The sequence below is a fragment of the Jaculus jaculus genome, chromosome 9 (genome assembly GCF_020740685.1).
Source record: "Jaculus jaculus isolate mJacJac1 chromosome 9, mJacJac1.mat.Y.cur, whole genome shotgun sequence".
In the NCBI taxonomy this organism is placed as follows: domain Eukaryota; kingdom Metazoa; phylum Chordata; class Mammalia; order Rodentia; family Dipodidae; genus Jaculus; species Jaculus jaculus.
Window position 1 is genome coordinate 115766102 of NC_059110.1, and position 15293 is coordinate 115781394.

Here is a 15293-nt window from a genome sequence, read left to right on the forward strand (position 1 = left end):
GGAGGGAGATACAGAGCGAGAACGCGGGGACGGACTGGAGACAGGACAGAAGCCTGGCCCACGCCCTCACCTGTGATGATGTCTTCAATGGCCCCATCCCGATCACTGTCGTAGATGAGTGGCTCTTTCTGCTGCTTCCGTTTCAGCTCAGAGATGAGGTCCATCTGTTGTCTCCTGGCCTTGGGCGGGGACTGGAGGGGATGTACAGTGACAGCTTTAGAATTCTTCTCACCCCCACCCACCCGAGAACATCTGCCATGGTCCTTCGCACAAAGGACAGCTGGCTAGGGTAGAAGGGACCCACTTCCTCTCCTGGCTCCTGGGACGACTGTTTCTGGGTGCTTGGGTGTGGGGTGGAGGGGGTGACGAGGGCAATGCCCACGCCTATACTTCAGAACTAGGCTTGGGAACAGCCGCCTACCTTGGGTGCTGGGGCCTCTCCCCTGCCCGGGTTGTCGGCGCCCGCCTCCTGGGTAGCTGCTTCTTTTTTCCACTGTTCCACCTCTTGCTCAGCTTTCTGAGGGGCCAAGGTAGGTCTGGTTGAGGGCAGCACTCCCTCCTTTCCAGTCCCATCCATGACAAAAGCAGTCCCCGCTCCCTGACCCCCCCCCACATTCATGCAGAGAGGCCCACAGAGCCGGCCTCTTACCCAGCACACCTAAGTAAGTACCTTGTAGGCCTTGGTGAAGCGGCTGAACAGGGAGAAGAACATGGAGGGCGGCGTGGTCTTGGGGTTCTCTCCAAAGTACTCCACCACCGATTCATAGGCCTCCTGTAAGCACAGCCCCTGAGCACCACCGACCCTCTGGAGCCTGGTGATGCTCTGTGCACTGGCCACATCATCTCTGCTCCTTCACACAGGGTGGCCTCTCCTGTTCTGTCCTCCAAGGGCCCCACCTATGGCCACACCCCTCCAGGCTGTGGCTACACACTCCCACCTTGGGCTCCAGTGGCCAGCGTGCTCCTCTGCCGACCCCCCCAGCCCAGCCTCCCACCTCTAAGGCAGGCCATCCCCGGCTCACTTGAGCCGTCTTGCTGTCTGCCAGCAGCTTGTCCATGGTGGGTGAATGAGCCCTCAGGAACTCCTTGAGCACCATGCAGTCATCCTGCCGCACAAACTCTCGCTGTGTCAGCTCCAGGCCTCGCTGCAGGGAGCACACATCCCCTAGGACACTATCCAGGGACACTGGAGTGGACAGCATGGAGTTAGAGAATCAGGCAGCAAACACACCCGACTACATCCTCTGGGTCCGTCCCTGCTTTCTCCCAGCCCACACCAGCCAAGTGACCCAGGGTTGGTTCCCTTAGTTCCCACCCCATGGCCTTGGTTTCCCATACCTGAGCCTGCCTTGTCCAGGAAGTGCAGTTCACTGTGGAAGCCTGTGAGCTGTGGGTACTTCTCGGCGATGACCTTCACCAGATAGTGCAGCAGCGTCTGCTTGCGATCGGTCGACTTCATCTCCAACAGCTGCGCAATGACCTGTCGTAAGTCCCTGACCACCAGCCCGCCCTCAGCCCCCAGGCCAGGGGCCCCTCCTCACCGCATCCAGACTCTGGAGCCGAAAGCCGTAGGCTGCCCCTCGCTTGCTGCTGTTCATGTAGTTGCCAAAGGCCAGGACAATCTGGGAGAGACAGGGAGAGCCTCAACACATTCCCAGGGGTGGGGATAAGTCCACACTGTTCAGGAAGGAGCCTGCACACTCGGCCCCTCCTGAATTCATAACTCGCGTGCACCATGAACACCACGAAGCACGCCCAGTTGTATCCTGCATTAGTCCAACCCAAAATTGGCTTGTCAACACCTGTGATTCCTTGATCCTGCTGAAAGCTATTTCTACTGGTCCCCAGACATCCCACTGAGCTGGTGCAGTGGCTCTGCCGCTTACACAGCCGAGCCCTTGAGGCAGAGTCTTCTCAGGTTCATGTTATACACGTGGCTGCTGCCGCCGCCACCACCTTAGCTCGTCTCCCACAGCACGCATGGGAGCAATGGAACAGTTTTGTTGCGCCTCAGGTGAGCGGGGCCTGAGTGTCCCCTTCACACGACGCAGAACAGGCAAGGGTGGGCCCCACCTCCGGGTGCCTTGCCATGTGCTCTCACCTCCAGGATTTGACGGAGCTTGTCAGAAGATTTGATGGACATTGAGGCTGCAATGATGGCATTCAGTTGCTGGGGGGGGGGGGAGGGGAGGTAAGTCGGGGCCTCCCCTATCAGGAGGCTCTAATACCAGTAGTTCCTCTCTTGCAAGGGGAGGGACTGGAAGCTGTCTCTTCCCAACTCCCAGCCCAGGTGGTAGCACCCCACCCACCCCTCAGCCCTGCCCGTCGCGCCCACACCGGCATGAGTAGCTGGGCTGTGTCAGGGAAGTTGCCCAGGAAGGTGAGTGTAGTCATGCGCTCAGGCAGGCGCTGGATTCGGCTAAAGCGCAGCATGAAGCGGTCCTCCTCGGACAACTCCTCCATGGGCCGCTGCTCCTTCTCAAAGCGGGCAATGAGGCTGCGCTCGTACTCCGTGGGCAGAAAGCGCGTCAACAGCTCCAGGAAATCCAGGCTGAGGGTCTGCAGGTCATACCTGTGGAGGGGAGCAGAAGAGAGAGTGGGAATCACCCTACACTCACCGGTCCCTGAGCCCAAAACTATGTCCCCGACTTTGATTGAATAAATGAATTTTTAAAAATATGTCATTTGTTAAGGAGAAAGAGAACATGGGTGCACCGGGGTCTCTAGACAGTGCAAACAAACCCCAGATGCATGTACCACTTTGTGCATCTGGATTTACATGGGTACTAAGGAGTCAAACCCAAGTTGTTAGGCATTTCAAGCACCTTTAACCACTGAGTCATCCCTCTATCCCTGAATAAGTAGACTTTTTTTTGTTTTGGTTTTTCGAGGTAGGGTCTCACTCTGGCCCAGGCTGACCTGGATGGAATTCACTATGTAGTCTCAGGGTGGCCTTGAACTCATGGTGATCCTATCACCTCTGCCTTCTCAGTGCTGGGCTTAAAGGCATGCGCCACTATGCTCAGCTTGAATGAATGAATTTTAATACTTCCTATTTGTCCACAGTTTTGAAGAATAAGAGTCTTGTAGGAGCTGAGGGAAACTGGGAGGTAGGCATCGCTGGCAGATGCCCAGCTGTAAATCCTTCAGCCTGAGTGCCCATGCTGAGCAGAAACAGGGATAGAGTGGGGATGTCCCAATCTGGGCATGGACTCACAGTATAGCCTTAGTTTTCTTGGCCTGAAAATAAGAACAAGATTCCCTGGCCAGGATTGGCATGCAGCTTGGTGAGCTCTGTTCTATAGCCGGGGCTCTTGCTAGCAGAGGGGCTGGGCTGTGTACCAGCCCAGGCAGGGCATGGATACTCACGTCTCAATGGCCTGGCAGATGCGGTCTGCCCCCAGGTTGCCCTTGCGCAAGGTGATGGCCAGGTTCTTGGCCCGGTTGGCCTCGATGAGCGTTGCCTTGGTGGGGATTTTCTGGGATGCCTTGCCTTTGAGAGCACTGAGGTCCAAGCTGGGGCCTTGGGACTTGGTTTTGAAATGCTCTTCAAAATCACTCATGTCCAGCTCCTGAGGGGGGCAGGAAAAGAAGGTAGGGCTGGGTGAGGCCAAGCATGAAGCAGTCCTGGCTAAGCATGGCATACAGAGCTAGAGCTGGAGTGGGCCTCCCTTATACTTGAAGTAGAGAGGGACCAAGCCAGGGGACCCCGACACTGGGCCATTAAAGCTGAAGGAAGGACAACAGGTGACAGGAAAAGGGGCTTAAAGGGAAGGTTATTTCAGGCAGAAGAAACTGTGAGCAACAGCCTGGAGGCAAGCAAGGAACACAACCCTTTTGAAAACGCAGACCTGTGGTAAGGAGAGGCTACATGGAGAAGAGGTGCGCCCTCTACAGGGAAGGAGAGGAAAGCCTGTAGGAGGATTCAGGGTAATGGACTGGATAATCCAGTCTTGTCCTAAAGCCTGATTCCCAGGCCTCCACATCCTCACTTGCAAAACCAAGTGGAGATGACCATCCACTCTACCCAGCATGATTGATCTCGGACCCCTCCTCTGGTGCTCACCCTGGAAGCAGGAAGTCCACTCACCTGCAGCACCCTCTCATCGTTGAGCTCTGTGAAGACAGTGCCTGTGATCTGACTGGGCTTCAGGGCCACCCAGTTCAAGAGTGGCATCCTGAACTTGGTCTGGATGGGTTTCTTGGCCTTCACTCCTGGAACCAGCAGGGAGCGAGCAGTAAGCAATGAGGCGCCGCTGGAGGCAACCGACCCATCAAGGGTCTTGGAGGACGCTGAGGCGAAGTACGAGGTACGGGGTGGGGGTGCTGCCCTACCTACCCTAGGTGCGATGTGGTCCACGCCACTCACCTGTACCCATCTCTGGGCCCGGTCCTCCAAGGCCATCAGGGGGACCTCCAGGTGGAGGCGGCGGCGGTGGCGGCGGCACGGGCCCATCGGTGCCGGGCAGGGGTGGCGGGGGTGGAGGTGGCAGGTCTCCTGGCAACGGTGGCGCAGGTGGGGGCTCCGGACTGCCCGGGAGAGGCGGAGCCAGCGGGGGAGCTGAGGGAGGGGCTTCCGGCTGGGATGGGAGGCTAGGTAGTGGGGGCGGCGGTGGCGGTGACGGTGGTGAGGCGACTCCGGGAACGGACGCTGGCGCAGGTGGGAGATCTGGGCCCGATGACGGCGGGTGGGGTGGGAACACGTCAGCTTCTTGGCTTTGGGGGGTCTTGTTTGCCTCCCTGCCTTACGCATGAGTGCAGAACCCATCTCCACCCAGCTGCTTTCGACCCGAGCCACACCCACAATCTAAACCTCCCTCTGGGGTGTCTCCCCGCCGTCAGGTGAGTCCCCCAAGATTCCCTTCCCCAGGCGGAAGCTCGGGCGCACCTGGGCTGGGGGAGCCCGCGGGTATCCTCGGAGCTGAAGCATCGCCGCTGGGCGTCGCTACCGCGCCGGGGAGGATCTCGATGGAGACCGCATCCCCGGGCCCCCGCAGGATGCGGATTAACCCCTTCTCCTCCAGCTCCTCCACTTTCAGCTCTAGGGCCGAGGGTCGCCGCTCCCGAGTGGAAGGGACTTTCTCAGGCTCTGGGGAGCGTTTGGAGGAGCCCATGGGGGTTGACTCGGTGGCGCGCTCCTGTGAACCCCAGAAAAAAAAATGACCTGGGGTGTAAACCACTTCACTCCCACCCCCCTTTCAACCCACCCATCCAATCCTCTTTCTGGGGTGAAGGAGGAAAGTCAAGAGTAGAAGTCCCAGTGGCGTTTCTCGTGAGCCCACCCCTGCCCCCACCCCACGCCCCCAGCCTCACCCTCATGGTCTCCAGCTCCTTGCGGGTCTCACTGAGCTGCTTCTCCAGTTCAGCGATCTTGGCCATGGATTCGTTCTCCGCGTCCCGAAGCCGCTCTGTCAGCTATGGTACCAACACATGGTGAGCTACCACCCTCGGCCAGGCACTGGCACCTCCGGTGAGGGGGCGGCATCAGGCGAGCCTGCCGGGAGGGCTGGGGGAGGCTCCCACATCCGCTTGGCCCAGCGTGCCAAGGGTGGGCTGAGCCTGGCACTTGAACCCAAATAGATGAGGAGGGGAAACCAAGGCACCACTGACGAGGAAGGCAGTAGGGAAGGAAACTAAGCTATAAGGGACTCTAAGGACCCAGATCACCGAAGTCAGGGCGTGGCATCTGAGCATCCTTGGGGGATAGGGGGTGCTGCCTTCCGCATAAATCCCACGTAGCGTGGGCACTGACTGAAGACTCATTGAGAAAGACACAGAAAGGACTCTGAATCTGAATTCGGGTCAAACCTGGGGGGTGGGCTGAGAGCCACCTCCAATCCACACCCAGCATACTGTCTGCCATTCCCCTGCCTGCACCCCACGCAGAGCCGTGCCAAGGCCCGTCCTGCCGGCCTACTGGGCACTCCACTAGGTGGGGGCCAGCTCTCACCAGGGCCACCTGGTCTTGCAGCTCCTCCATGTGCTCCAGCACTGCGTTCTTGGTCTCTGTGTCCTCCAGCAGAGTTCCCACATCGAAAATGTTGTCCAGGTACGCCTGAATCTGCACCTGCAGCTTGTCACTTTCTGTGAGCCGGAGCCTCTGTCCCCAGACAGGAGCGTGATGAGACCTGAGGTGACGGGCCCACTAGCCAGCGCCACCACTGGGACCCAGAGGAACGGGCCAGAGCCTAGCTTGCTTCTTCTAATTTTTTTTTTCTTTATTTTTGGTGGGTTTTGTTCAGGTAAGAGCCTCGTTCTAGCCCAGGCTGGAATTCACTCTGTAGCCTCAGGGTGGCCTTGAACTCACAGTGCCTCCTGAGTGCTGGGATGAAAGGCGTGAGCCACCACACTGGACTTTTTCCTATATCTTTTTTTATTTATATAATCCGCATACCACAAAATTGACCACATAAAGGTATATGATTGAGTAGATTTTAGTAGAGACACAATGTTGTATAACCATCACCGCTGATTCCAGAACATGTCGTCACTAGCAGTCACTCGCAGCCTCTCCTTCCCAGCCCCTGGCAACCACAAACTTATGTTCTGTCTCTACAGATTTAGCCATTCTAGACATTGCATATTTTTAAAATCACTTATGTAGCCTCATTCACTCTTTTTTCTTCTTCCAGTGCTCTTGGATGCTGTAGCGTTCCTCAGCCTCCCTTCTTTCCTTCTGGCTGCGTCTACCCTACCACAGTGGGGGTATGCTGGCCTTGCCTGCCAATCCCTTTGCCTTTTGCCAATTTTAGCTTTCAAAAATCAAGTCCCAGCTGGGTGTGGTGGCACACAACCTTTAATCCCAGCACACAACCTTTAATCCCAGCACTCAAGAGGCAGAGGTAGGAGGATCACCATGAGTTCGAGGCCACCCTAAGACTACAGAATGAATTACAGGTCAGCCTGAGCTAGAGTGAGACCCTACCCGCAATAATCAAAGAAAAAATATCAACTCCCAAGCTGGACGTGGTGGCTCATGCCTTTCATCCCAGCACACCAGAGGCAGAGGTGTGATGATTATCACCCTGAGACCACAGAGTGAATGAGTGAATTTCAGGTCAGCCTGGGCTAGAGTGAGACTCTACCTTGAAAAACTTAAAATAAATAAATAAATAAAAAGTCCCAAAGACCCCACTCCTCCAGGAATCCTCCCAAGGGAATCAAGGCAAAACTCTGCAGTTTCTCTGCTCAGGCTAGCCCAGGAAGCCCCAAGTCCCTCTGTCCCCTTTCCCAGGACCCAGACCTCTAGCCTGAGCCAGCTTCCACATCTGCCCAGTGTCTCTGAGCTCCCATTATGGGCTGGACTTAGAGCGCCTGAGCTGGCTCCAGTCTTGCCTACAAGACGCTGCTCCACCCAAAGTCATTACTGCTGGTGACCGGCAGTTGGGAAAGAGACTCAGACAGTTACAGGCATATACAAGTTCGCGGGCTAGGAAGTGGCAGAACTGGGGCTTTATTTGCTTTGGGTTTTTTTTTAATTAAGTTTTTAAAATAATTTTTATTTATTTGAGAGAGAGAGAGAAAGAGGCAGATAGAGAAAGAGAATGGGGCACACCAGGACCTCCAGCCTCTGCAAACAAACTCCAGATGTGTGTGCCACCATGTGCATCTGGCTTACGTGGGTGCTGGGGAATCGAACCTGGGTCCTTTGGTTTTACAGGCGAGCTCCTTAACCGCTAAGCCACCTCTCCAGCCCTTGTTTTATTTTAACACAGTGTTTCTCTATGTAGCTCCGACTAGTTTGAATTCAAGGTCCTCCTTCCCTACCCTCACAAGGGCTAAGATTGCAGGTGTGCATGACCAAGCCTGGTTATTAGAACGAGGATTGGAGCCCAAATCTGCTAACGATATGGCCAAACCCCACAGACAGAGTGGGTGGTTATGTCAGGGTGTCATAGGAGGTGGTGCAGGGCTTACCTCCAAGTACAGGTCCAGACCAAGGCGGGTGAACTCATACTGCAGGAAGACCCGGAAGTTCATGTTCTCCACTGAGTGCACCACGATGTTGATGAACTGCATGCAGGCCACCTGGGGGCCAGGGACACCAGCAAATCTATGGCCCTCTTCATAGGGGGGGCTCAGTATCTTCCATCATTCCCCCCACACACATTTGTCACTAATTCTCCCTCCCTCTCCACAGTGCTCATTCCACTAACCAAGTTTTGTCACCTCTGTGTCCCCTTGGGGTGCAGCTCCCAACCCCCCATCACTTACCCTCCCCCCCCCCCCGCCACTCAATCCTCACACTTCACCAGGTCAAAGGCCAGAGCCCAACCACCTAGATCCCCAAGCTGCTCCTGGAACCCACCAGAGCCTCAGCCTGCTGGCCTCCCAGCTTACCATGAAGTCGATGTTGCTGTCCTCATTCCGGAAATACTCCATCAACTTCTCAAAGCGGTGCTGCTCTCCACACACCTGGGGAGGGGGATGGCGCACTAAAGACCCGGTACCCCATCTCCTGAACCATCTTTTGGCTGCTCTTTGTGCTGTCTGTAGATGCCTTTCCAGTTACATCTAAATCAGGCCATGTCACTTTTATTTTTTTTTTCCAAGAGTAGAGGGGAGGAGAGAGAATTGGCACGCAAGGGCCTCCAGCTACTGTGATCAAACCCCAGACATGTGCACACGTGCAACCTAGCACGTTTGTGTCACTGCATTGGCTTACATAGGACCTGGAGAGTAGAACACAGGTTCTTAGGCTTCACAGGCAAGCACCCCAACTGCAAAGGCATCCCTCCAGCCCACATTCAGCATTCTCTATGGAAGTTGTTCACCTGTTATCTGTCTTCCCTACCTTTGGGTTTCTTTGGTTCACTGAACAATCCCAAGGCCCCAATCATCTGTAAACATTTGTGAAGGAATGAACATATCCAGCTATTTTTCTCCTTTTTACTTATTTTTAATTTTTCAGGTTTTGGTTTTGGGGGCCTGACTCTTGCTCAGGCTGACCTGGAATTCACTATGTAGTCTCAGGCTGGCCTCCAACTCACAGAGATCCTCCTACCTCTGCCTCCCACATGTTGGGATTGAAGCTGTGAGCCACCACACTTGGCCCTGAAATCTTAATTCTAGGAAAGGGGAAGTTCTACCTAGGGAGGAACTCAGATTGTTTACAGAAAAATAGATTTTTCTCCCTTTTTGAGTCAGGGTCTCATGTAGGTGGCCTCACACTCACTATGTGTCTTTGAATGACCTTGAATTCCTGATCCTCATTCCTCTATCTCCCAAGTACTGGGATTACAGGCCCACGCCACCATGCCTGGTTCATACCCAGCATTGTGTATCACATTCCTATGCACCCAATTCCGTGAACCTGTGAACCAGAGTTGGCAATGCCAGGATATCTCCACCGAGAAGGCTGGGAGACCGAGGCTCAGCAGAGTCCCGTTTGTCCCTGTCACCCTAGGCAGTGCCCCTGCCTGACTGCACCTTCCTTTCAGAACTTGTCCATCGCACATTGTCCTCTGGATTCCACAAATGCCCACCCGACGTCCCCAGCTGCCCCATCAGGGGCAACAACTGCCAGCAGCCGGTTCCAAGCTGAACCAGAGGGGCAAGCAGGCATTCAGCTGGGTCTCCAGTACCTCCTTGAAGTTGTCAAAGGCTGCAAGAATGATGTCGTGTCCTCCCCGCACCAGGCACACAGCTGCCAGCAGCTCCAGCACCAAAGCCTTGGTTCTGAGGAGAGAAGAGTGGGCAGGCCCCCACAGCATGGCTGAGCATGGGCCTGGCTTGAAGAGGGCAGGGGAGCTGGCGTGGGATGAGCCTGGGGAGCAGTCAAGGAAACGAGAGGACAGATTAGGCAAGGGGAGAGAAGCGGGAGGCCAGTTAGGAGCGTGGACCCCACCTGGGATTCTTGTTGTTGAGGCTGAGAGCAATCTCGTTGACACAGGCTGGGTGGTTCATGACCAGGCTGAAGCCAGACTGGGGAAGAGAAGAGTTAGCATTCAGGCAGGCAGCCGAGACTTCCAGCACCTCCAGCATAGTCCCAGCTTCTGATGCCCTCAAGCTTAGGAAGTGGTCCTGTTTTCATTATTAATTGTGTGTGTGTATGTGTGTCTAAGTGTTTATGTGAGCGTACCCTAGCACACGTGTGGAGGTTAGAGGAGAACTTTAAGTGTCAGTCCTCCCCTTCCACCTTGTTTGGAGCAAGGTCTCCTGTTCACTGCTGCCTAGGCCAGGCTAGCTGGCCTGCAAGCTTCCAGAGGGCTCTGTACTCTGCCTCCCGTCTGGCGGTAGACATGCTGGATCACGGCGCACTTGTACTAGCGTCTGGCTTTACTTGCACTCTGAGGATCTGAATTCAGCTTGTCATATGTGCACAGTAATCATTTTATCCACTGAGCCATTTCCCCATCCCAGGAAGTTCTTTTTCTTAACATATTTTTATTATTTATGAGAGAGAGAAAGAGGCAAAGAGTGAGTGAGAGAGAGAATGGGCCCCCCAGGGCCTCCAGGCACTGCAAATGAACTCCAGACACATGCACCCCCTTTTACACCTGGCTTTATGTGGGTCCAGAGGAATTGAGACTGGGTCCTTAGGGTTCACAGGCAAGCGCCTTAACCACTAAGCCATCTCTCCAGCCCAGGAAGTTCCTTTTTATTCTGTGTGTGCACGTGCGTGTATGCACATGCCATGGCATACATGTGAAAGAGAACAACCTCAGGTGTTGGTCCTCACCATCCACTTTGTTTGAGGCAGGGTCTTTCTTTCTTTTTTTTTTTTTTCCAAGGTAGGGTCTCACTCTAACCTAGGCTGACCTGGAATTCACTATGTAGTCTCAGGGTGCCCTCAAACTCATGGCAACCCTCCTACCTCTGCCTCCCAAATAAAGGTGTGTACTACCACGCTCAGCGAGGCAGGGTTTTTCATTCATATGCCATCCTAGCTGGCCTGTGAGCTCCCAGGCAATTCACCTGTCTCCACTCCCTTCTCACTATAAACACACTGGGATTGCAGAGGCTGTTTTGGGGACCCAAACTCAGGTACCCACGCTTGCATCGCAAGTGCTTTATCCACTGAGCCATCCCAGCCCCTAAAGTCCTTTTTTCTTTCTACTTTTTTTCTTTTTTTTTTTAAATTTGGTTTTTTGAGGTAGGGTCTCACTCTGGCCCAGGCTGACCTGGAATTCAACTATGTAGTCTCAGGGTGGCCTCAAACTCACAGCGATCCTCCTACCTTTCTCTCCTGAGTGCTGGGATTAAAGGTGTGTGCCACCACGCCCGGCTTCTATTTTTTTTTTAATGAGAGAGAGATTTTGCATGCCAGGGCCCCCAGTCACTGCAGTCAAACTCCAGATGCATGTGCCATGTTGTTCACATGGATGACCTTCTGTGCTTGTGTCACCTTGTGAATCTGGCTTACATGAGATCTGGCTTACATGAGATCTGGAGAGTCGAACATGGGTCCTTAGGCTTCACAGGCAAGCGTCTCACCACTAAGACATCTCTCCAGCTCTAAAGTTTTTATTTATACTCAGCTATAACCTCTTCTGCAGCAGCCAAAATCCTAGCCCTGTCCCCATTTTAAGTCTATTTGGGGCTGGAGAGATGGCTTAGTGGTTAAGGCACTTGCCTGCAAAGCTAAAGGTCCCAGGTTCAATTCCCCAGGACCCACTTAAGCCAGATGCACATGGTGGTGCATGCATCTGGAGTTTGTTTGCAACAGCTAGAGGCCCTGACGTGCCCATTCTCGCTCCCTCTCTCTCAAGAGATCAGCATACCAGCTGGTACCCCAAACCCCATACTCCACAGACCTCACTGCCCAGCCCTGCTCGGTCCCCAGGTATAGAACATGAACATCCCTAGCCATGTCCAGGGACATTCAAGCAGACCTAACAAGGAGCCATAAAAGCATACAAAAAAGGATGGGCTTCCTTTCAAAATACATCCCACACCAACAGAGCAGAGCCCTCAGGGTTGTTCAGTGTGGGGTGTGGGTGTCCCCGAAGCACAGCAGTTTGTACAGGCCCCATACAGACAGGCCAGTTCCCCCCGGGGCCCCAATCCCATGCCACCAACAGACCTGGTAGTTCATGATAGCTCGCAGACACATGATGCAGACGTGGACATCATCCTTCTGGCTGACGATGCGGGAATTCCGCAGGGTTTTCCGGCTGTGGGCAGGAGTCAGCCTGACAGGTGTGGAAGAGGCCATAGGGTCAGAGCCCCAATCTCCCTCTTCCTGCTCGCCCACCAGTAAATGACCCCTGCGGTGAGGGGGATACATCTGGAACCTCAAGCCATTGCTTCCCACCTACTCAACCAAAGAGACCTGTTGAAGGCAGGCAATCTCCCTCACAGGTTTGGCATGCTCAGAGAAGGTAGTCAGAATGGGCCAAAGAAGTAAGACCTTTACAAAGATTTCACATTAAGAATGGCTGCTACAGGCTGGAGAGATGGCTTAGTGGTTAAGGTGCTTACCTGCGAAGCCTAAGGACCCAGGTTTGACTCCCCAGGATCCACATATGCCAGATGCACAAAGTGGCACATGGTCTGGAGTTCATTTGCAATGGCTAGAAGCCCTGGTGCACCCTTCTCTCTATCTGCCCCCCCATAAATAAACAGAGAGAGAAAGGAAGGCAGGCAGACAGGAAGGCTGCTATGCCAGGCATAGTGGCACACACCTTTAGTTCCAATATTCAAGAGGCTTGGGTAGGAGGATGGTAGTGAGTTTGAGGCCAGGCTGGGGCTAATGAGTGAGTTCCAGCCTGGGCTATATTAAAATTCTGCCTTTAAAAATAACGGGAGGGGCTGGAGAAATGGCTTAGCGGTTAAGTGCTTGCCTGTGAAGCCTATGGACCCCGGTTTGATTCCCCAGGACCCACGTTAGCCAGATGCACAAGGGGGCGCACATGTCTGGAGTTCGTTTGCATTTGCTGGAAGCCCTGGCGCGCCCATTCTCTCTCTCTTTCCTTGTCTTTCTCTCTCTGTAGCTCTCAAATCAGTAAATAAATATAAAAAATATGTATATATGGCCGGGTGTGGTGGTGCATGCCTTTAATCCCAGCACTTGGGAGGCAGAGGTAGGAAGATTGCCATGAGTGTGAGGCCAGCCTGAGACTCCATAGTGAATTCCGGGTCAGCCTGAGCTAGAGTGAGACCCTACCTCGAAAAACAAACAAACAAACAAACAAAAGTATACATAAAAAAATAAATAAAGGGAGGGGCTGATGTGAGCCAGGAGTAGCACATCATCTGTAACGTGAGTGCTTGGGAGGTGGATGCAGGAGGATCAGGAATTCAAGGCCAGCCTTGGTTATACAGAAAGTTTGAAACCAATGTGGGCTCCATGAGACCCTGTTGAAAAGAAAAGGGGTGAGGGCTGCTGTGCTATGGAGAGAACACCAAGGGAATAATGACCAAAGCTTGCAAACAGCTAGCCACAGAGTGTGTCCCCACAAGATGGCGCTCACAACCATTTGTATTCCCACATCTGAGAGGCTGACTGTGAATCTGTGTTGGTTCCAGCTAGTGAGTTTACCAGTACTAAAACTCAATCTCCAGTGTCTCACTTTCCTCATTTGTGAAAGAAATAACAGTTGTACCTTTTTTTTTTTTTTGAGACAGGGTCTAGTGTAGCCCAGAATGGTAAGGATTGCAGACAGCCCTGAACCACCACCCCCAACAATTCTTTGTTGTTTGCTGTTATTGTTTGAGGTAAGGTCTTCCTCTAGCCCAGGCTGACCTGGAATTCACTATGTAGCTGGCCTCGAACTCACAGGCCCAGCAATAGTACTTTCTCGAGAGGGCTGTTGAGAGACTATGTAATGAGCTCTGAACAGTACTTGGCATCTAATATGTACTACGCTATCTGGTGTGCTCAATTATTCTTGGCCAGGAGACATGTGATGTTTTCATTTTTGCAGAACTGCCAACCATGACTTCCACATGTCAGTCAATCCTCAACAATTCTGCCACATTTCCGACAACACTGGCCAGCCCTGAATCCCCCCAGCAGAGTCCTCCCCTTACCCGCCACAGCCCCCTTTCCCACTGCTGCTCAAATATGCCTTAGCTGCGTTTTTGTTTGGTTTGCTTCACTTTTTTTTTGAGGGGGGCATGTTTTAAGGTAGGGTCTCGCTCTAGTCCAGGCTGACCTGGGATTCACATTGGAATGTCAGGATGGCCTTGAACTCACAGTGATCCTCCTACCTCTGCCTCCTGAGTGCTGGGATTAAAGGTGTGCTCTACCACACCCAGATCGCTTCAGTTTTGTTTTTGTTTTTTGTTTTTGTCTTTTGGTCTTGCTCTAGCCTAGGCTGACTTGGAATTAGTCTCAGGCTGGCCTTGAACTCATAACAATCCTCCTACCATAGCCTCCCAAGTGCTGGGATTACAGACGTGTGCCACCATGCCCAGCTTGCCTGTTTTTGCCCATACTAGTGCTTATCCCTGGAATGCCCTTCCTTGTCCCCATTACTGCCTACGAAGCCACTGTCATGGCACCAGGATCACCTCTTCTGGGAAGTCTTCATGATGCCCCAGGCAATTGGCCACCTCCTTTCTCAGAGATATAGGATATAGCAATGTGATTATGTGTCACACTGAATTTCTCTTCTCCCTCCCTTCCCCCATCCCCAGACCATGGTTTCCAAAAACAATGATCTCCTTGAGGGCACTTTCCACATATCTAACAGCATATGCTTCTTAGTAAGTACTTTAAAAAAAATGTCTGCTGCCTGGTGTGATGGCACAAGCCTTTAATCCCAGCAGCTGGGAAGTTGAGGTAGGAGGATTGCTGTGAGTTTGATGTGAGTTTGAGGCCAGCCTGAGACTCCATAGTGAATTCCAGGTCAGCCTGGGCTAGAGTGAGACCCTTAGGGCTGAAGACATGGCTCAGCAGTTAAGTGCACATCCAGCCAAAGCATGAAGGCCTGAGGGGACTGAGAACACATGTGTTCGATTCCCAGAGCAGCACAGTGTGGCCACGTGCACCTGTAACTCCAGTCCTGCGGTAGGGCAGGGAGCCACAAGTCACTGGAGTTGGGGGGGGGGATGGGGGGACCCTGCAAGCTCTGGGGTAAGAGACTCCGGCTCAAAGAAAAACAGGCAGAAGAGTGATGGAGTGGGGCACGCCTGACTTTCCATTCCAGCCACCGCAGGCCAGTGTAGGGTGCAGGCAGGCCCTTGGTTGCCACAGGAGCACATACACATGCATATCACACACACACACACACACATGCAAAAAAAAGAAGTTTGCTAAGTGGGTGAATGAACAAAGAAGTAGTGTGAGGCTTTGGTGCTCAATATCCAGTTGGTCTCCTATACCCAAGGGTAAAATGTGGGATCCA

At 53.5% G+C, this 15293-nt stretch overlaps 1 protein-coding gene across 4 annotated transcripts in view; it reads right to left on the minus strand.

Moving 5' to 3' along the window:
* The window catches only part of Fmnl1 (formin like 1), a 34748-nt gene that overhangs the window by 922 nt on the left and 18533 nt on the right, over window positions 1–15293 (minus strand). For all 4 annotated transcript variants that reach the window (XM_045159593.1, XM_045159592.1, XM_004655325.2 and 1 more), the window contains 19 exons: window positions 12026–12134; window positions 9848–9924; window positions 9585–9678; window positions 8341–8415; window positions 7918–8028; window positions 5951–6100; window positions 5314–5415; window positions 4889–5138; window positions 4370–4669; window positions 4091–4215; window positions 3370–3572; window positions 2338–2572; window positions 2102–2170; window positions 1542–1622; window positions 1339–1468; window positions 1023–1186; window positions 671–772; window positions 422–517; window positions 71–191 (listed from right to left, as the gene is read on the minus strand). In XM_045159593.1, coding sequence (XP_045015528.1) covers window positions 71–191; window positions 422–517; window positions 671–772; window positions 1023–1186; window positions 1339–1468; window positions 1542–1622; window positions 2102–2170; window positions 2338–2572; window positions 3370–3572; window positions 4091–4215; window positions 4370–4669; window positions 4889–5138; window positions 5314–5415; window positions 5951–6100; window positions 7918–8028; window positions 8341–8415; window positions 9585–9678; window positions 9848–9924; window positions 12026–12134 — 2594 coding nt within the window. The remainder of the gene's footprint in view (window positions 1–70; window positions 192–421; window positions 518–670; window positions 773–1022; window positions 1187–1338; window positions 1469–1541; window positions 1623–2101; window positions 2171–2337; window positions 2573–3369; window positions 3573–4090; window positions 4216–4369; window positions 4670–4888; window positions 5139–5313; window positions 5416–5950; window positions 6101–7917; window positions 8029–8340; window positions 8416–9584; window positions 9679–9847; window positions 9925–12025; window positions 12135–15293) is intronic.